The following is a 20,705-nucleotide window of genomic DNA, read 5'->3' as shown; positions in this document are numbered from 1 at the left end:
AACGATCTATGCAGGAATTTTATTTATATGAATTACTATGAGGACACCGCATGAGCATGCGAGTACACACACACACACGTGTCTGGTGCATATGCAGTTTGGAAGCAGCTATTTTTAAGGTGTTAAGAGCCTGTTAACATCTTTACTACAGTTCTGGAATAGAGTGCATATCACAGAACTAGAGAAAAACGAAAGATTTTCTCCATAGCACACACACTCACACACACAGCTTAGTTCCTGAGGTTTCTTTCCCGTGCAGGTGGAGGGGAGTGAACACTCACAGTCTCGGCATCACCATAAAAGGCAGCCAGGTCCAAGGGGGTGCGGCCATTCTTGTCTGTCTGGTCTATTGAGGCTCCTTCTTCAACCAGGTACTGGACCACCGGCCTGTGACCTTTCAGACAAGCCCAGCTCAATGCTGAAAGGCCCTCTTTGTCCAGAGAAGAAAGGGTGGCACCTGAAAGAAAAGCCCGTTCACAGAACATGAACCTTGTATGCCCACAAAGCATGTTTCCCACTGAAAACGTTTGTCAGGCGGCATTGAGCCTGCTGGGGCTGAGGGCCAGGTACGGGCGGTGCTACCCGTGCTCTGCACTGATGTGGATGGTAGAATGTGTCTACAACATAAGGCTTAACATTTCTACCAGGAAGTATTGCGTGGGTCTGCCAGAGTGCTCTCTCGGTGCACCTGACAGGATCACCCCTGTAATCCTAGCACTCTGGGAGGCTGAGGTGGGTGGAGTGCTTAAGCTCAGGAGTTCAAGAACAGCTTGAGCAATACCCCATTTCTATTAAAAATAAAAACAATTTAGCTAGGTATTGTGGTGGGCGCCTGTAGTCCCAGCTACTCAGGAGGCTTAGGCAAGGGGATCTCTTAAAAGCCAGGGGTTCTCAACCTTCCTAATGCCACGAACCTTTAATAGAGTCCAAAGGGGTTGTGAGAACAGCTTTCTTAAGCCCAAGAGTTTGAGTTTGCTGTGAGCTATGATGCCATGGCACTCTACCCATGGTGACAAGGTGAGACTGTCTCAAAAGAAGAAAAAGAAACCCATGCAGGTGATGCCTGCTACCTTTTGAAAGGAGGAATTCCACGGTGCTCAAGTGCCCTTCACAAGCAGCCACCATGAGGGGCGTCCGGCCCTGCTTGTCACTGAGGTTCACATCACAGCCATGCTCCAGCAGTAATCTAACAATCTGAAAGAGACACCTGGAATCACAATCTCCCTGCTGCATTTTCAACTAGTCTCTAAAGCCAGACAGATTTCCTGACTTTAAAAGCAGTCAAAGGACTCTCTTAAAAATCCCTCTAAGTTGTGTGATCCATGGGGTCTATACAGTCTTTCCACTGTATTCCGTTAAACAGAGTATTTTTCCAAATATATGGTCTTTTAAACATGCCCAATTCAATACTCCATCTATAAAACACACACCAGCTGAAACAGTTACTTGGAGGTGACAGGAAGCCAGCTGTGACAGAGTCAGGACCCCACTGCCATACAGGAGATGTGCCGTGACAGAGCCCCTGTCCAGCAAGTGGCGGCTGTGGGGGCCCCAGAGCTGGCGCTGAGGCTGCCTAGGCCCCTGTGGCAGAGCACAGTGCAGGGAGAGGCACGGAGAGGTGGCTCACCTGCCTCACCTGGGCATTGCGCTTCCCTAGACTCAGGGTTGGGGCATGGCCTGCCCTTCGCAGAGGGCAACTTACAGGAAAACCAGGAAGGGGATTCCCATCCTCAGGAATGTGCCTTTAAACTGTGCTCACTAGTAATGTTGAGAGGAGACACAAAACACGCAGAGGTCAACACAACCTTCAGCCCAGTGGGAAGTGCTTCATGGGCCGGTAAGCCGGGGGCCCCTCCTGGGCTCACTGTCACGCTGTCACAACAGCTCAACAACTGGAGGCTGCCCTTCCACTGCCCTCTTGCTCTTATGCACTAACCGTACTAACAAATGCTTTCCAAACATCCCTAACCTAAGAAGTGCCGAGACCAGGAGAGAGGACACCACAGAATACCAGGTCACAGCAGTGAGGCAACAGGGAAGAGACAGGACAAACCCAGCTCTTAGAAAGGGCGGGAGAAAAGCCACATTCCTGGGAGCAGCGCACAGAGCTCCCCCCACCCAATGAAACTAGTGTAAGCTTGGGTCCAGAAATTCCTTCCCATGATGGCCAGCACATCCCTGTAGTTGTGTGTAACCTGGTGCCAGGTGGGGTGGGATGTGGTCACCGTTTACAACACGGATTCCCTGTTCCCCTGAATTAGAGGCAACCGTGCATTATTCACATCATAAGAAAACCAGCCTGAGTCACAGAGCTGAACTGGAAGGAAAACGTCTCCTTTTCCCAAGTGCACAAAATACTAACTACCACGTACTTAGAGCAAAGTTCCTCCTGTCGTGACAGGCCCACTGTTCAACTCCTCCCTGCAGCTGGCCTGACCCTGGCCTGGCTCCCCAGTCCGCAGGCCGTGTTATTCTGGCAAATACTTGTCTCTATCAGGTAGTCCTGGTGTCACAAGCAGAATGTTTACAGAGAAAAAGAGAGACAGGGCTCAGGGAGCTGCATGTAGCCTTAGGAGATGGGCAACGGGGAACCTGACCCCGCTCACTGCTTCTGAAGCATTCAGGGCCCTCTGGGTACCTGCCAATGTCCCTGGCGTGCTGCACAAAATAAGGGTGGAACCCCTCTCCTGTTCGTCCGGGACACAGCAGCTCCACGCCCCAGCAGTAGCTCACAGACCTCCAGCTTCCCTCTTCCTGCAGCGGCAGTCAGGGCTAAGGGAAAGTCATGGAGAGGGAGGAACTGTTAGCATGTGGTAGATTAAAAGTAAACAAGAATTCTTTGACACTTCTCCCTCCCACTGGGAGGTACTGGTCTATGTGTCCTCCCCCTTGGAGTCCGGATGGGCTCAATAGAACATAGCAGAAACGATTCTGTGCCAGTGTCTGGACCATCTGGGTCCAGGTCCTAAAAGATAGGCTACTTCCATTGTCTTGGAACCCAGGTGCCATACTGTGAGGGAGCGCAGTAGCCCTGTGGTGAAACCCACAGAGAGAACTGAGGCCCAGGTGTGTTGAAGTCCCAGATGTGCTCCCAGCAGACAGCCAGCACCAGCAGCCAACCACGTGCATGAGCCATCCTGGAAGTGGATCCCAGCCTAAGTCAAACTACATGGCCAAAGTCACTTTAGCAGAGGTGAGCTATCCTCACCATGCCCAGCCCAAATGATTTATTCAAGAGTGACTACGTTTTCATTTTTCACAGCAAGAGATAACCAGAATGTAGTGTAACATGAACACAGATTAGTATTATTATTTAGTCCAGCTTCTTAGCCTCAAGTCATAAAACTTTAGTCAAGAATAATTACTGAGGTAATCAAGAGCATGTCAGCATCCCTTCCGTCATGGAGCTTAGAACCTCTTTAATATGCCACGATTCAGAGTTCAGGAACTCAAGAAAGAAAAAAAAGAGAGGATCTAACTGCAGAGAGCCTTGAATGCTTGGTAAATAGACTTGCATGATCCCAGAGGCAGCCAGCGGCCTGCTGCCCTGGAGATGCTGCAGGGAGATCAGCCGAGGGAGGCAGAGAGAGCAGGTCAGATGCCCTCAAGTCAGGGACCCACCTCCCCAGTCCCTGTTCCCGAACTGGGTGAGGAGTCAGTAAAAAGCGGGGGGTGGGGGTGCTTCTGCTACATTGTGTGGGTTGCTGTCTAGAAAAGGACAGCAGTAGTGGCAGAGACAGTCCCCGACAAGCTCCCCTGAGAGAGGAGAGGTCAGGACAACACACAGGAAGAGGAATGAGGTGGTTGTGTATGATGCTCTGGTGCATGCCTGGGACAACTCTTGTTTTTAAATACAGCCTTGAACCTACAAATTTCCAGAAAGGAGAAGTGTTCCTGCCTGTCAGTAAAACAGACCACTCAGGCTGAAAATAGGAAAAATACAGGAATAGGCTTGTCAAAAGGTGAAGTTCAAAGGCCAATAAACTTAAGAAAAGTGCCCCACCTCATCAGCAATCCATGTGACTGAGAAATGGATGTGGGACAGTGGGAACGCTCGGGTACCACTGGGGATTAAAGATGGGTGGCTGACCCAGAAAACAGGCTGACACTTTGAGAGTGGCAGACCCGGCCACCCCTCCTGCAGAGATGTGTACTGCAGGCAGCTCTTGGGGTGCACCAGAAAGTTGGGCCATAGCGCTCTCAGCAACACTGGCCACACCAGCCCCAGCGGTGGCAAAAAGACAACACCCAGAAATGGTGGCACAGTCACACAACAGAATGCTACACGTCAACAAAAATAGCACCAGGGAGCCAAATGCAACAGAGTGGGTCTCACAAACTTAACACTGAGTCAAAGAAACAAAAACACAAAAGAATATACAGAGGTGACCACTAGTAGAGTGAACCCATGTCGGTCTCCGGGCACACAATGCGGATGAGGCTTCTGTGGGAGCCCCAGTCCCAGGGTCACAGCCTGCCTCGCGCATCTAGGCCTGCCTTCCTTGCAGACCCTCTGGGTGTGGCCTTCCTCACAGCATCTAGGCCTGCCTTCCTCACAGACCCTCTGGGTGTGGCCTGCCTCACAGCATCTAGGCCTGCCTTCCTCGCAGACCCTCTGGGCACTGCTGGCAGGTGCTCCCTCTGGAGCCCACACTAGAGCCTGGGGAAGCAGGGGGGTCAGCTCCTGATCTGTGACCTCCTCTGGCCACAGTGACCACAGCTGCTAATCAGCATGGCCGTGGCTTATCCTCCAAGAGTGCCACACCAGGAAGGAGGCAAACCTGACACTGGGGATGACACAGCTGTTCCTCCAAGGACCAAACTCTCCATGAACTGTCCTGACTCAGTGTGGCATGGCCAGTGACTGCACCTCCTCACATGTCAGAGACATATTCACATCTGCGGGGCTGGTCGCCTGAGCTCTGCTTCCAGAGAGGGAGGTGGCAAGACTCACAGGGGTGAGCAAGTGCAGCAGGCTGTCCTAGCCTTGGGGACCCGAGGATGAAAAGATCAGGCCTAGGATACTGCGGGGAAAGCACCCCTTGTCTCCATCCTTCCAGAAGGGTAAGTGTGCGCTGACTTCTCATCTGGTCTTCACTCAGCGGACCTCAGCAGTGAGGGGACCGTCCCTTCTTCAGTGGTCTCATCACAGACCAGCCCGTGTAAGGGTTTACACAGCAGCCTGGGGGTGGTCAGGAGAGGTCTGCCCCCGCCAATTCTGAATATCCCACACGCTATTACTGTCACATGTGGATGACAGCCTATTTCTCTTCAGTCAGGAGGTCATCATATTTCCTTACAAAGATAAGTTTATGGAGAGCTCTGTCTTGGTCTGTGGTTACGGCAGACGGCACTAAAAGCACAGGTGGGGGGCAGAGAGGAGACCACAGTCGGGAACTGCCTTCCAGCTTCCCAGGCCTTACTATGGGCTCCAGGGGAGCAGGCATCTGCCAGCTGTCATATACCCTGACTGTCAAAGCAATAGTATTTTTCCATGAGGAACAGGAAGTTCTGATGGTAGGGTCTCTATGATAGGATAGCAGTTTGCATGGTCCCAAAGGGTAACTAGTAAACCCAGCCAGGGCTCTCATGACAGGTCACCTGGCACCAATGCGTGTGCTGAGTGAGTCATCCTAGCAGAGACTGGCTCTCAGATGTGAGGGACTTCTCGGCCCTGGGATGCAGGGGTCCAGGACATAATTCAGGACAAGAGATCTGAAATTACAGTTCTAGTCTCCACTGCTGTGTGACCTTGGTAAATCCACAAGGTCTCTGGGCTTCAGATTTACAAAGAGTCAAATGGTTCAGCAAATGCTACTGTAATTTCCTTCTTTAAGTGGATTGTAACTATTTAAAAATTTGTAATGAACACAATATTCCCCATCATATTTGCTGTTACTAAATTCTATACTTGAAGGCCCAGCATATTAATGTGGGTGACCAGAGCCACTATCGCTGGCAGTCTTCCTAACACTGCTTCTGTCACCTGCAGTCAAAGACTTTCTCAGAGCTACAAGAAGAGCTAACAACAGCTGCCATCGGCACCACTCATCTGGATGGTGTGAGTTTTCTCATGACAATGCAGCCAAACAAAATACAGAAGGGAAGCGATGCTAGTGCCACCGATCTGAACTGCAAGGACCACTCACGTTTTGTATCATGCAAACAGGCCCCTTGTCTTTACTGAGCAGACATTTAAACTTATAAATCTGCATTAACAGAATGGTATTTGTATCAGTGTTATATACTGATGAACTGAGGTAGAGGTGAGAGCTCCCATACCCAGAATGTTTGAAAACCAGTGGCCAAGTGATCCTGTCTGTACTATGAGACTAAGCAAACTGGTCTTAGTCTCTGAGGTCCTGGGATCCCTATCACCACATCCTCCGTAATGTATGTGATTATGTACTTGATTCCTGCCAACAAAGGCTCAGGGCACTTTTATACTGTAAGGAGACCAGAATTTGCCACCCCAAGATATGACTGTAGGAGGCCAGGATATACCACCCCAGAATATGCCTTACTGGCAGAAGGAAACTGCAGACATAGAAGAATCTCAAAAACCCAGAAGGACCCTTTTGTAAGAAATTTACATCTATAAAGGAAATCTCCATCTGGAAGTGTCTTCCTTTCCATTCCAGGAGGGAGGAGGTTAAATCACTAGAGACTCCGACCCACAGAGAATCCATGTCACAAACCTCGCGTCCCCTGGACACCAGGAGTCCTCACATCCTCCATCTTCGTCTCAGAGGACAAGTATATCTAGGCCTAAAGTCTGCGCCATTTCTGGGAGGTTCACTCATTTTCTGGGTTTCTCCCATGTATATGAAATGAGGTATACATTTTATTAAGCTTCTGTTTGCTTTTCTCTTATTAATCTGCCTCTTGTCACAAAGGTCTATCCAAGTAAGAACTGTGATGGTAGGAATGTGAACTAAAAGAAAATCCTAAGCCTCCCCCTGAACGGACCCCCTCCTGGCCGAGGGGATAACTTAACACTGAGTTGGTAGCCATGAGAAAGGAGGTCAGACATCCTCCTCAGACCCCCTCCCTTCTTAGAGACATCCTTTGTGACTCTAACAGGCCCGCAGGTCCTCAATACACTAACAAACCGCTTCATTCTGGGTATCTGGCCAGTGGCTTGTCTCTAATTAATAGACCTTATCTTAAGGCAGACATTTCCTTCTGACTGATTCCTAGACTTTCAGACAAAGCCTAACTCTTTCAGCCAATTGTCAACTGAAGAATGTTTAAATCCACCTAACCTGTAAACATCCCCCATCTTGGGGCCAAACCAGTATGTGTTTCATGTGCTAATTTATGACTTTAGCTGTTAAATCCTGTCTCCCTGAAATGTATAAACCCAAACTGTAACCCCACTATAGTGATCTACCTGCCCGAGGCTTCTTGGGTGTAGCTCTGGGTCATGGTCCTCAAATTTAGCTCAGAACAAACCTCTTACATTATTTTAGAGAATATAGCTTCTCTAAAATAATTTTCTCCTGTCTACCTAAAAGAAGCCTTATCTGTACTTATATCCTCTGCAATATGCATTATCTGGAATGATCTGTGTGACCCTGTGAGTGGTTCGTGGCTGAAGATCTGGGCATTCAGCCATCACCTAGCCCGGCTGCTCTGCAGCTTCAGGTGGGGAACTCCTTCTGTTCTTCTGGGTGTGACTGACTAGGAGGAGGAATGAATAGACTGGGACACAGATACACCTGCGCAGCACATGTGCACAGGACAGGCACGTGTGCTCCAGGGAGGCCAGTGACCCACAGGAGGAACACACACAGGACTCCATCTGACAGGAGTTGAAGTGCCCATCCACCACAGCCATCATTTATTTACTTGGGAAACAAGTTTTGTCCTCATTATAAATGAAGCCTTTAAATCAGAATTTCTGTTGCATCTGCTACTGAATTTTTGCAACAGCAGCACATTAGAAATGACAGCCCAGGACTAAAAATAGATACTGTGTGTTTTAAGGAGGCTAGGAGAAGCCAGAAGTTGGAGCGGCTGACAAGGGATGGCAGCGCCACCCCGGGCCTGGTGGCTGGCTGGACCTTGTCCTGCTCCCGCTCCTCCTCCAGGGAGGAGTGGCTGTGTGTCACTGACTTCCTTTCCAGGGGCTGGGAACCCATCAGCACAGGAAGCCTTGCTCAGGCTGAAAGCACATCACCTTCCACACACAAATGCCCGGAATGGCTGTGGACGGACAATAGCATCTTTGTTTTCCTTTTTCCACTCAGACTGAATACTTTCCGGCCATTACTGCACACTCCTGACAGAGCTAGGGAGCATCTCAAGTTTCAGCAGCCATCAGGAGGTCAGATACCATATAAGGAAACAAGCAACTGAAGGGCAAGGAACAAAAGCACAGAAAACCACCCCCAGGAAGTCCAGCCACTCTGTGGGAAAGGCTGAGCCCCCTGCTGACCACTAGGCTCCAAGGAGGCTCAATGGCTGACCAGAAAAAGAGGGGAGGGGCCCAGGGCGGGGGACGAGTGCTGCCTGCTGGTGGGTAACAGCTCTTCCTCTGGCCAAGGCCATGCGAAGGTAAAGGAGAAAACCAAGACGTGGTGTGAAACGGAAGCTCTAAAATCAACGTGAACATACGCCACTTTTCAGGACTCAAATTGGACACAATTTCTTTTACTTGTGAAATCTTAACAAAATGGCATTTGTGAATTAAATTCCCATGAAAACACACATTTTCTGACGATCTGAATAATTTCACCTGAACACCACTGTCTAAGGTCTTCAGAGTCTGGGTAAGATGCTCATTTTAAGAAAAGCCTGAGTGACATTCAACCATCGGAACTTATAGGAAATATCAGTAAGATACAGCTCTTTGTCCCCCAAAATGGGTTCTTTGCAGAAATATTTTACATATTAAGGTTCTCTAGGAAAAAAATTGATTTATAAAAACTCGACGGTTAACTTGCCAGGAACGCAGTCATTGCATAAACAGGGCTGTTAATAATATTTTATAGCAGCCAGGCATGGCGGCTCACGCCTATAATTAATTCTAGCACTCTGGGAGGTAGAGATGGGTGGATGGATTCCTTGAGCTCAGGAGTTTGAGACCAGCCTGAGCAAGAGTGAGATTCTGTCTCTATTTAAAAAAAAAAAACTAGCCAGATGTTGTGGCGGGCACCTATAGTCCCTGCTTCTTAGGAGGCTGAAGCAAGAGGATCTCTTGAGCCCAAGAATTTGAGGTTGCTGTGAGCTGTGACACCACAGCTCTTTACCCCAGGTGGTAAGAGTGAGAATCTGTCTTAAAAAAAAAAAAAAAACCACAAAATTTTACAACAGATCAAGATGTTCAGCAGAACAGTCATCACAATGGACCTTTATTCCTACCCTCATTTGCTTCTGGATCCAATTTGGAGATCTGGAGAGAAGGGCAACAGGCAGGTAAACACAGAGAAGCCCCTTCCTTACGGAACACACCAGTGACCTCACCCATTCATTCCCCAAGCACAGCCGAGCACGCTACTGCGGTCTGCACCTGCACAACATACTTCCTGCCACCATGCAGAGGGGCAGAGTTCTGCTTCTATACCTGTGCTTACCTGGGCAACTTCCTATTATACTGGCCTCTTCCCGTCTTTTATAGAAGCAAGTGGAAAATGAAAAAATGAAAGTGCTGACATTAGTAAGCAGCAGGGTTCTAATAAATGTCATCTAATTGTGGCCAAAGTGAAAACCACTAGACAAGGAGGCACGAATCACCTTCAGCTGGTGGCTCTAGGGACCCCACTCAACCACCAAGGAAAAGAACAAAAAAGCATGTACCTGGACTGTGATAAGTATTCAGCTATTTTATCTAAAAGGTAAAATGTAATTGGGATCTTAGGATTTTTTTACACTCTGGGAATGACACCCCTTTCCCCCCCATTTGTAACAACTGCCTTTTGAAGTTGCTAATATCCAGGGCTGACTGTGGCCTGTGTTTTGCTTTGTTGCCGTTTGGAGCTGGCTCAGAGCAGCTGGCCCCCAAGCCCCCTGACTGAAAATAACACCCGTCTCTCCCAGAACATACCTCCCCCAACTTCTAGGCATAGGACAAACAACTACAGAAGTGTATCTCACCGCCTTGCTTTGTTAGGCATTTCCTTCCGTCTCTGAGGACAGCATTTGCCTTAGGTACAAGAACAGACTCTCCAAGACCTATAAGTTCATCTCTACAAAGACTGAGTAGTTATTTGTCCTAATCTTCAATAATTTAAAGGATAAAATGAAACATAAAGATTCCTCTTACTAAAAACTGTGCTTGCACTGGCAGACAAAGCCCTGGGGCCCCGGGGTCTACAGCAAGCCTCCAACACTCCCCAGACTTGACCTAAGCCCCTGCTGGGGGTGCGGGGTAGCAACCTTGTGAATGGCAGGTTGTGTGCCACTAGGTAACATTTCAGCCCCGTAATATTATACTGCGTCTTTGCTGTACCTTTTCTATGTTTAGGTTGATAGAGCACAGCCCAGGTGCAGGTGCATAGCCTAGGTGTGCAGTGGTCCTACTCCCCCCTTTCTAAGAGCACGCTCCTGTTCACACAGGGAAATCACCTAATGACCATTCTGAGAAGCCTGGGTGCACTTGTGAATTTAACAGCTCCTTGCTGTTGGTAACACCTTCCTTCTTGTTCTCTGTTTGGCAAAACTCTCCCCAGAGAGCCAGAATCTCCCAAGGGCTATACTGAGGGTAGGCTGCAACCAGAGCCAAATCACCAAGGAGCTCTTTTATAAAATGTGCAACTGGCAATAAATAGGACTTTACATGTGCGACCAAAATGTCTTTCTTTTCTACTCTTCACCTGTGACTTCATCTTCTTAAAACAGTTGCAAAATAACCGTAAGATTCCATCACTTAAACATTCACTTAAACTCTGTTGACCAAATACATCCCATAAATAATGTATTATAATAATTAATATTAATTAGCTTATCATAACCTGGCAGCATATAACTGAACACTTTATCAACTGCTGAGCACTGTGCAAAGTACCATAAATGAATTCCCATTTAATCTCAGTCAAAACCTTTGAATGAGGTGTCACTATGGTGTCCGTCTTATGGAGGCCAGATCTACCCCAAACATAAAGTGAATCAGAGTCAGAGGCAGGAATACAGCCCAAGCACCAACTAACCTGCAGTCCTGGTCTCAATCACAATAGGAAGATCCTACCATCTTCCAGACCAGGGGTCCTCAAACTTTATAAACAGAGGATCAGTTCACTGTCCCTCAGACTGCTGGAGGGCTGGACTGCAGGCCCTGGGATGAGTCGGCTGCTAAGCAGGACAGGCAGTGGTCGCAAAAACAGCTGGCAGGCTGGATAAATGTCCTAGGCGGGCTGCATGTGGCCCGTGGGCCGTAGTTTGAGGACGCTTGTTCCAGACACTTGCAGAGTGCTTCCTACCCAATGCTCCTGGCCCTCTGTATTCACAAATGCATTCAATACACAACCAACTGCTATGAATCTCTGTGGTGTAGATGAGGAAAACAAGGCCTGGAGAAAAACAACTTGCCTAACATCACATACACAGCTAGTGGGAATCTGATTAGAGTCCGAGTTCTTAACTCCTACTCTGTTGCCCCTAGAAGTCGACTTTAAATTAAATACCCAAGTCGTCAAAGTTTTCCATGAATGTTTAGAAGTACCAAAAAAACGATTCTCTTTCCTTGAAGAACCGCTATGCTTTGGGGTGGCACCTGTGGCTCAAAGGAGTAGGGCACCAGCCCCATATGCCAGCGGTGGTGGGTTCAAACCCAGCCCCGGCCCCCCAAAAAAACACTGCTATGCTTTCTCCCATAGACAATAGGAACAGTCTATAATGATGGTGTTTCCTTCTAATTCCCGCCACAAGGCATCCTCCGGCAGAGCTGTCCCTCAGGTTAGTGGACATGCAGGACACGACGGCCCGGGCATCTGCACTGTTCCTGGGTCTTATTCCTGACTTCATTTTTGTCTATTCTTCTATGTGTTATTTCAGATAAGCAACTTCAAATCCTTTGACGAATGATGTGCGCTATAAATAACATAACCTCAATTTTAAAAATAATTTCCTAAAACATAGACAATATAGATCATATTTCATACAGACATTTTTCTTCTGAAAATCCAAGAGACGACCATAGCTTCGGACAGCTGTCACTTCTAAAGCGCGTGGAGAATGCGCCTGCTTGCTAGATTGGGTTACACGCCAAACCATGTGCCGCGGGCCCAACATTCTCTTTCCCTTCTTTCCTCTTGTTACAGCTCAGCCTGTGCTGAGGAAGACTCAGTTACGTGCAGGACCCCACACCAGGCCTCAGTGTGAAGGGGAGCATTTCTACAAGACCACTTCACATGGTGTCACATCTTGTCTCAAAAACACAGAAAGAATACAAATATTGTTTCAATACTGTCTCCCCAGAGGAAACCTTTATTCTTCTGGGGGACTTCAGCCCTTCCAGGGCTGCAGGACTGAGAGAACAAGCCACCTGCTATCAGGTAAAGATGCTCTAAACCACCAAAGTGTAGACGCATGCGTTCTTCCACTGAAGGCAGTACTTTTTAAATTACATGAATGGGCAGAATCACTTACCAGCTACACGGACGCTACCTGCAGCAAACGCAACTTGACGTAGGCGGTCAAGGCACCAGCTCTTGAGTGTGCCCTCTAGGTTCTCCACACCCACACCCCCAATAGGGCAGGCCACACAGACCACCAACCCCTCCACCATCCCAGCAGAGGAGCTATCTCCAGAATGCACCCATGTTGGAGGTGAACCCCAGTGGTCTGCAAGAGCAGACAGGGGCGAGGTGTGCACCCACCCAGCTCCCCACTGCTGCCTCCCCCCATTTGCCTTCACTGTTTGGAGGACCCCTCCCATCCTCCACCCAGAGCCCTGGGTTACCCCTCCTCCCCTTATAGTGTCCATAGTTATCCCACCTACCTCCCTTCTGTCAGGGTCCTGGGCTGTCCCCTCCCGCACCCCTCCAGTGCACTGAGTTACTGCCCTCTCATGCTCTTATGCCAAGAAGAACTAAGAACTTCCACCTTTATTTGGACTGACAGCATCCTGGATTTCCATGGTCACTAATCTTACCATACTGGCAAAGGGAGGAATGCCTAGATAAGGGTTTTCCAAAAACCAGCACTGGTGAGATGCTCAGGACCTCCCAGAACTCTGGTGTCTTCAGTGTCCAAGAGCACGTCACTTAGCTTTTCTCTATAGGATGCATTTAGAACAGTCCATGTATGTTCAACCTGTATCCCAACCAGCAATGGACAAACCATTTCCTCCTAGTCTCTGACCTGAAATTCTAACCTGAGTTATGTGCCTTTAGGTGATTCTGCTGTGTGGCCATCAGAGTGCACTTACACAACAAACCGGGTAGCGCAGCCTGCTATGCCCCTGGGCTATCACCCTCAGCATGTTCCTGTATAAATGCACTATTATCATCGTACGGGACTACCATCGTATGCGTGGCCCACTGTCATGCCACATGACCATACATATGAATGCCAAACTCAAGCCAGTAATTTTTAAATTTACTTTATAGTCTTACCAAGTGAGAGCCTCCTCTCTCCAAAAACCTTCAGTTACAATTTAAATGAACAAAGGATCATTTATAAGTGGCCAATAAGGTGTCCTGTCTCCTGTGTTCTGGCACAGCCTGGGATGTGGTGAGCCACCATCCACCACCTGAGTCTACCTGTGATGGGAGCTAATGAAGCCAGTGGACAGGGCAGAGATGAGAGGGGATCTTTTAAATTATCAAGTCTCACATACAACTCATTACCCAGTTTCATAGCCTGATATAAAAACAGGTGCCTCTTCTTCCTTCTTAACAACCTCTTCTTCCAAGACTGGCCTACAAACACTCCACCCAGCTGACAGGGCAACGGTGGACCCTCCAGGTCCATGGTCCTCCGTGGCCGCGTGCAGTCCAAGATTCTGTGAGCCGTGGTCACTACACATGCTGAGCTACACTGCTTTCAAGTGTTCTGCAGCTGAATAACCTGCTCAGTCCACAGTGGGGAACACTCAGCTCTTCTTAGGGACAGAGGCACGTGTTGTTTATAACACCTTTGGCAATAAAGGACGATTATTTATATGACTAAACTCATTTGGGACTGATTTACCAATTAAAACAGCACACTTAACACAAAAGAACATGCCCACGAAGTGTCTCAGTTGGACTTTGAACTAACTCTGAAGGGGCATCTTCCCTTTCAGACTGGAGGGAAGGGCAGTCCCAGGGAGCAGTCGGCGACCTGTGTGTGTGACACCCAGGGCCGGACGTGCTGTCTGGCCATCAGGACCGCTGAGGGACCACTGCCAGAGGCCAGGGTGAGTGTGCAGCATGCTGGGTGCAGGGAGGGAGTACTAGGGATACAAAGACAGACTGTGCCCATGGAGCAGTTAGTTGCTAATAGCCGTGGCTCCCTGAGATACACCCCCCAGGCAATGCCACCTCAGCACAGGTGCCGCACTATGAGGACCTAGCCCCAGCGGAGTCCAGTGGGTCACGGTCTGCACTAGGACACACAGAAATCAGGACTCTGGGTCCTCACAAGTGGCTTCCTTATTCCTCCCCTTCCAACAAGTATTTCTCCCAAATTACTCTGCAAAGGGAACATCAATCCCCTGTCTGAAAATCAAAGGGCTTTATTTTCTTTAAATCCACTTGTTCCATTGGTTAATACGTACAGGCATGCACTAGACTATACTTGCACTGTCGGATCCCATGGCCACTAGTCACATTCAAATTTAAATAAGATAAAATCAGATTTTAAAATGTAGCTCTGGCTCGGCGCCTATAGCTCAACCGGCTAAGGCGCCAGCCACGTACACCTAAGGTGGCGGGTTCGAATCCCCAGCCCGGACCCGCCAAACAACAATGACAGCTGCAACCAAAAAATAGCCAGGCGTTGTGGTGGGCGCCTGTGGTCCCAGCTACTTGGGAGGCGGAGGCAGGAGACTCGCTTGAGCCCAGGAGTTGGAGGTTGCTGTGAGCTGTAATGCCACAGCACTCTATCCAGGGGGACAGCTTGAGGCTCTGTCTCAAAAAAAAAAAAAAAAAAAAAAAAGTAGCTCCTCAGTTGTACAAGTGACATTTCCAGCCCTCAGTAGGCACATGTGGCTAGTGGTTACCACACTGGACAGCAGAGAGGACATTTCCATCATTACCGAGTGCTCTGCTGGACAGCACAGGGCCAGACAGGCACAGCACACACAGTGCCCAGGAGATAGCCTCCCGCCAGACAAGCAACACTGCATGGAGACATAGGGATGACGTCTGCAGATGGAGGCTGCAGCTGAGCCAAGGGGATCACTGGGGACGGCTTTGTGCACCGAACGGGCAGATCTGCACGATGGCAAATGCTGGGATAGAAGGGCTCCACTCCCTTCTACTCAGAGTCAGAAGTTTTAACCAAAAGTTCAGAGATATAGCTCATACTTTAGCAGCCTGGTGTTTGAAAATACAGTCCTGATGACAATCCAGGATTCACAGCTACACGGGGTCACCAGCTAAGCATCTCTGGTCATTTCAGTTTGGACAGATTCACATCAAACACTGACATGGGAACAATGACTCAGTGTGGCTGGGACTTCATGGGAAGCAGCCGGGACTTTCATGGCTGTGGAATGCCTGAGTCAGAGATGACAGAAGTATCTGCTCACTCTCGCCATGTTTCAGGCTGCCCACAAGCCACGGAACTGACACTGACTGGCCGAATCTGTGACTGTCACAGAGCCAAGAGCTGTGGCAGCCTGGATGGTGATGGTGTTAGGTGCAGGCACTTCTCCTTTGCTCTGAGGGTCTAACTTCTTATTCTCCATCGGAGCCTTTAACAGTGGGGCTGGGGGTAGGGAGCTCAATAGCAACTGCAGAAAGCATTTTTGAAGCATTACATTGGATAGACAAAAAGCAATGGCTCCATATTCTGGTGAAAAGGAGTAACCTATGTAAGTTAAGCTCTGCTCTCCAAAACCATTAGTCACATTCAAATTTAAATAAGATAAAATCAGATTTTAAAATGTTCAGAGAGACACGATGAAGTGCAGTTCCACACAGAGCTTCTCGCTGCTCTGCCACTTCCCACACCCTAGATGGGAGTCTCTCTCAGGACCCCATCCCTGTGTTGTGGCTAAGGACAGATGAGGTCCACTCTAGAGCATTCCAGGCACAAAGCACCATTGACTGCGCTGAAGAACAAGACCAAATAAGACCAGGAAGCAAAACAATCACTTTCATTTCTGTTCCCATACCTCTGAGAAACCAAGCCCCTAGCAGTGCAGCGCACACGGCCTGGGCAACTGTCATGATTTGCTTCTCCAAGTCGAGGCAGGGCGAGAACGGGGACCACAACTCACGGGATCATTATTGAGGCCCTCAAATCTGCTGTGTGGCTCCAGAAGCCCGCCCACATGCCTTGTCTGCTGTTCTACAGCCAGGGCTGGCTAACGCAGACCCTCCGGGACCTCACACTGGGACAATGCAGTACACGTTCATGTAAAACCCCACATTTGCAGATGTTCCCTCATCTGAAACTTCCTGAACAGTTCAGGATATTCCTTGGACAAACACAGACCTGGAAAGCAGTGGGGCTTGGGGTAATGGACAACGTGGTCCTTTTTGAAGGGACACAGGAGAAAGGGAACAGACAGAAAAATGCATGGAGAAGGTGAGATTGGCTTTGGTGACCCAGACCACGCAGAGCTGCTGTGGCTCTATGCACCTGACAAGTAGCGCTCAGCCTGACTTTTTTCATTTAAAATCTTTAAGAATCTCAAATAAACTCTTGACTGGTGAAATTTACTCTATGGCCTGGTGAGGAAAGGTGTGAATTACTTCTCAGGTTGGAAAGTGAAGGTTATGCATCCAGCTTCAGAAGGGAAGGGCTGAACTATTAATTTATCTTTTTCCTTAAGGCTCATGCAACAGCTACGGGGAGATGAGTTCTGTCCATAACCTGCCAGAATTTTCCCCAGTTAAGTCTCTGATGAGAACATGGCCCTAACCAATACCTAGATTATAGCCTGGTGAGACCCTGAAACAGAGAACCCAGCCAAACTTCCCAGAGTTCTGACCTATAGAAACTGTGAGATAATAAATAGGTATTGTTTGAAAATGGGAAAAAGAATGGTGGGAATTCCATAGTTTCTCTTATGTCGCTTTAGCCATCAAGTGACTGGCAGATTCTCAAGTGGGGAAGATGCCTTAAATTCAGGACTAGTCATGGGAGGAAAAAAGAACAGTTTACCCAGAGTCCTCAAAGTCAGCCCTTCTTAGGAATTTTCTTCCAGAAAAAAAAAAATCATCTTGAATATTAAAGATCAGAAATTTCCATTTGAGTTGAGTGTGTGGTGTCACTGTTCCCAGCCCTAAGTTCCGTCATCGTCACCACAGTGTCTCTCACTGTGCCCCTGCATGTCAGAAATCCTATATAGCTCTGCACATGACTTCTCTATTTTTCCATGAGCTCTAAGTCACCTATGACCTATTCGTTAAGCAAACAGACTCCTGGTGGATCAGAATTTCTAGGCACAAGTGTTCCAAGAGATTCTGATCATCAGGAACCTTTTGACAAAATTGCTTTATCTCATTTACTGTTTACCACAATCCTAGAAGGCAGATGCCATTTACCTCATCTGATAAGGGGGACGTTCAAAGTTGCTAAACTAGGCAATGAAAGGGCAGGGATTTGGAGGTTCTAGCCATTAGCAAAGTCGTGTTCTTATTACTTGACTATGCCACTACCCACACATGATGTGGAATTTGATGGAAACTTCTCTTCCACCTGATTATAGAGCAGCCTGTACTATTATAAAAGGGTGGGGGGAGGACCCCAGATAGAATTAGTGGTAATATTTAAACCTACACATGTTCAGCCTCATGCATAACTGAATCCCATGCTATCTTCGCAACACAGGGCATGCCTGGCTCTTTCAGCCTCTCACTGAGTAATGGGGCAAACAGCAACAGCCCCAGAGTGGGTACGAGGCTCTCTGAAGGGTAGGCCCACATTCCTGCCATGAACATCTCTTTGGCTTTTCCAAACTGGGAGCTGGCAAATAAACTCTCCATACCACCATTCGATTTCTTAGTAGATTACATGGAAGCATGTGGAACAAATCCATACAGGAGAAGAGGAAATCATATGCACTGTGCACACACACTGACTATAACCTGGAAATGCATGTCAAACAGTGTTGCGTGTACCTATTAGAAAACAAGTTAATTTAGGCCGGGCATGGTGGTTCATGCCTGTAATCTGGGAAGCCAAGGTGGGAGGATCCCGTGAACTCAGGAGTTAGAGACTAGCCTGAGCAAGAGCAGGACCCTGTCTCTAAAAAATTAACCAGGCATCATGAAGGCTACTTGGGAGGCTGAAGCAGGAGGCTTGCTTGAGCCCAAAAGTTTGAGGTTGCTGTGAGCTATGATGACACCAGGGCACTCAACCCAGGCAACGTTTTTCTTTCACAAAGAACAACCCCCCAAAATGACCTAATTATGTATGTGTGTATGTATGCATTGAAATAGTGTCCTAAGTAGCTGGGACTTTATGCACCCACCACAACACCCAACTAATTTTTCTACTTTTAGTAGAGGTGGGATCTTGCTCTTGCTCAGGCTAGAACACATCTTAAAATCTTACATTTCTAATGCTAATACAGTCAAATGGAAAATTTCAAAGCAGCATTATCTATATTAGTCTCACAAGCAATCAATGCAAGTCTTCACACTAAGATGTTCTCAACTCAGGCTTCCCTCCCACCAGAACGACCAAAAGAAAATGGGAGTGTACAGCTTGCCTTCAGTATTTTCACTAGGCCCCCTGAGACCAGAGCTCTACCCTGTTCTACAAGGCACGACACGGCCACAGTCTTCTCTCCTGAGCCCCATTTTAAAATGAAGGTAGAAGTTTCCTCCCAGCTCACCTCACTTGTGCATAGGAGGATCAGGTCAGCTAGGAAGTATGAAGACGTGGCTGACCAGAAAATCCTGCTGCATGCAGGCATTCCTGCTTACAATCGTCATATGTACAGTAACTGCTAGTCTAATTCAAAACTGTTCAAATTTATGCTTCCAGCAAAGTTTTACTACTCATTTGGAAAGCTAACAAAACTCTAAACTTCATATGCCTTATGACAAAATAAAAAGAGAACTACACACATCACAAGTCATTCTTAAGACAATTAGGCCAAAATGGGGGCTAACACATCAAGCTAGCTGGCCCAGACGATGAGCAGTGGAACCGTAATTACCTGTTTCTCCCCACAATGTGTCGGTGCCATTAACTTCTATTTCATGTTCCTTTTCCATTCCCAGCAAGCTCTGGACCACCTGTCAGAAGTGGCAAGGTGATTTAATGAGTTCTCATAGCAATAGGTGCTTATTATATCCCGTGTATCAAAGGAGAGAGCGTGTTATTTTTTTTAACCATTATTATCTCGTGCTACACAAGGAAAGAAAATATAATGAAAACCGTTTGCAAGCATAATTCATATGCTATTCACACTTTCACTTGGAGAAGAGTTTTAAAAAAAACCTTAGTGAATTTCAGCAACATTGTTTGGGATTACTAGGCACTCAGAATTCTAATGAATTCCAGCATGACCCAAATATGCCAGCCTCATCAGCAGAGGACACGGCAGATCACACAGAGTGCAGTTTCTGCATAAATCACCAGAAGACGGTGAATCCATTTTCACAAGGAAGGAAAACAGGCAATATATACTTTTTTCCATAAAAATTTCTAATACATATCATCCAAATAATTTTCTATGGCAGCATTCTTCTTTTTCCTTATGGGGATCTGCCCGTCAAAGAACAGGCAGGGTCATAGGAACACAGACAGGAATGCAGCTGTTGGGGCGTCAGGAGCACTTGTGCCTGAACAGCAGCAGTGACAGGAGACAGTGACACAGCCATCCTCCCAGCCTCTAGTCTCCCAACCCACAAAGTCTGCTGTGAGCTGAATAATAGCCCCCAGAGACATTCATATCCTGGTCCCAGGAATCTGTGAATATCACCGAAATAGCAGGAGGGAACTGCAGATGTGATTATGAATCTTGAAATGGTACAATCACCCCGAAATACCCACATTCACGTCTGATGTGCACCTGGTCTAATCATGACAGTCCTTTGTGAGAGTGACAGGAGAAATCTGGGGCAGAGGAAGGGGGAGCAGGATGACAGATGTTACAGTTAAAGTGATGCACTTTAGAGATGGAGGAAGGGGCCACGAGCTAAGGAATCCAGGTGGCTACAAGACGCTGGAGAAGGCAAGCGAACAGGTTCTCCCCACGGCCTTCCCACACCTACATGTTAGACCTGCCCTCCAGAACTGCAAGAGTGTGTGTTGTTTTAACACACTCAGTTTATGGCTACTTGTTATAAGCACATTAGGAAACTAATAAACTGTTCAAAGTTTTACGTGAATAAATCTTGCTTTTTTGATGAAATGGCTGCTGGCTGTGCTGGTTTTTGCTCAGCACTGCTTTAAAATGAGGGGTAAAGATGAACTGAAGGACATATATGTGTGATGTTTGTCATCCTCCCAGTGATGATTTTCTGCATTTCAGACCCACGTAGGTGTAGGGAACAGTTAAAAAGGGAAAACACCTACACTTTCAGATATGGGTACTTAACACCCTCTCTGCGTATACATGTGTGTTTTAAATGCAAAAAATGAGCCAGCCAGCA

At 47.8% G+C, this 20,705-nt stretch overlaps 1 protein-coding gene across 1 annotated transcript in view; it reads right to left on the bottom strand.

Annotated features, from left to right (window-relative positions):
• The window catches only part of TANC1 (tetratricopeptide repeat, ankyrin repeat and coiled-coil containing 1), a 129,316-nt gene that overhangs the window by 12,110 nt on the left and 96,501 nt on the right, over nucleotides 1-20,705 (bottom strand). Inside the window, exons 16-19 of the mRNA XM_023516816.1 lie at nucleotides 19,265-19,343; nucleotides 2,639-2,772; nucleotides 1,071-1,194; nucleotides 282-457 (exon numbers count right to left, since the gene is read on the bottom strand). Coding sequence (XP_023372584.1) covers nucleotides 282-457; nucleotides 1,071-1,194; nucleotides 2,639-2,772; nucleotides 19,265-19,343 — 513 coding nt within the window. The remainder of the gene's footprint in view (nucleotides 1-281; nucleotides 458-1,070; nucleotides 1,195-2,638; nucleotides 2,773-19,264; nucleotides 19,344-20,705) is intronic.

This window comes from Otolemur garnettii, unplaced genomic scaffold, assembly GCF_000181295.1.
Source record: "Otolemur garnettii isolate 467f Iridium unplaced genomic scaffold, OtoGar3 scaffold00098, whole genome shotgun sequence".
Lineage (NCBI taxonomy): Eukaryota > Metazoa > Chordata > Mammalia > Primates > Galagidae > Otolemur > Otolemur garnettii.
Note: the sequence above shows the minus strand (reverse complement) of the source record. Positions and strands in the feature narration are given on the sequence as shown.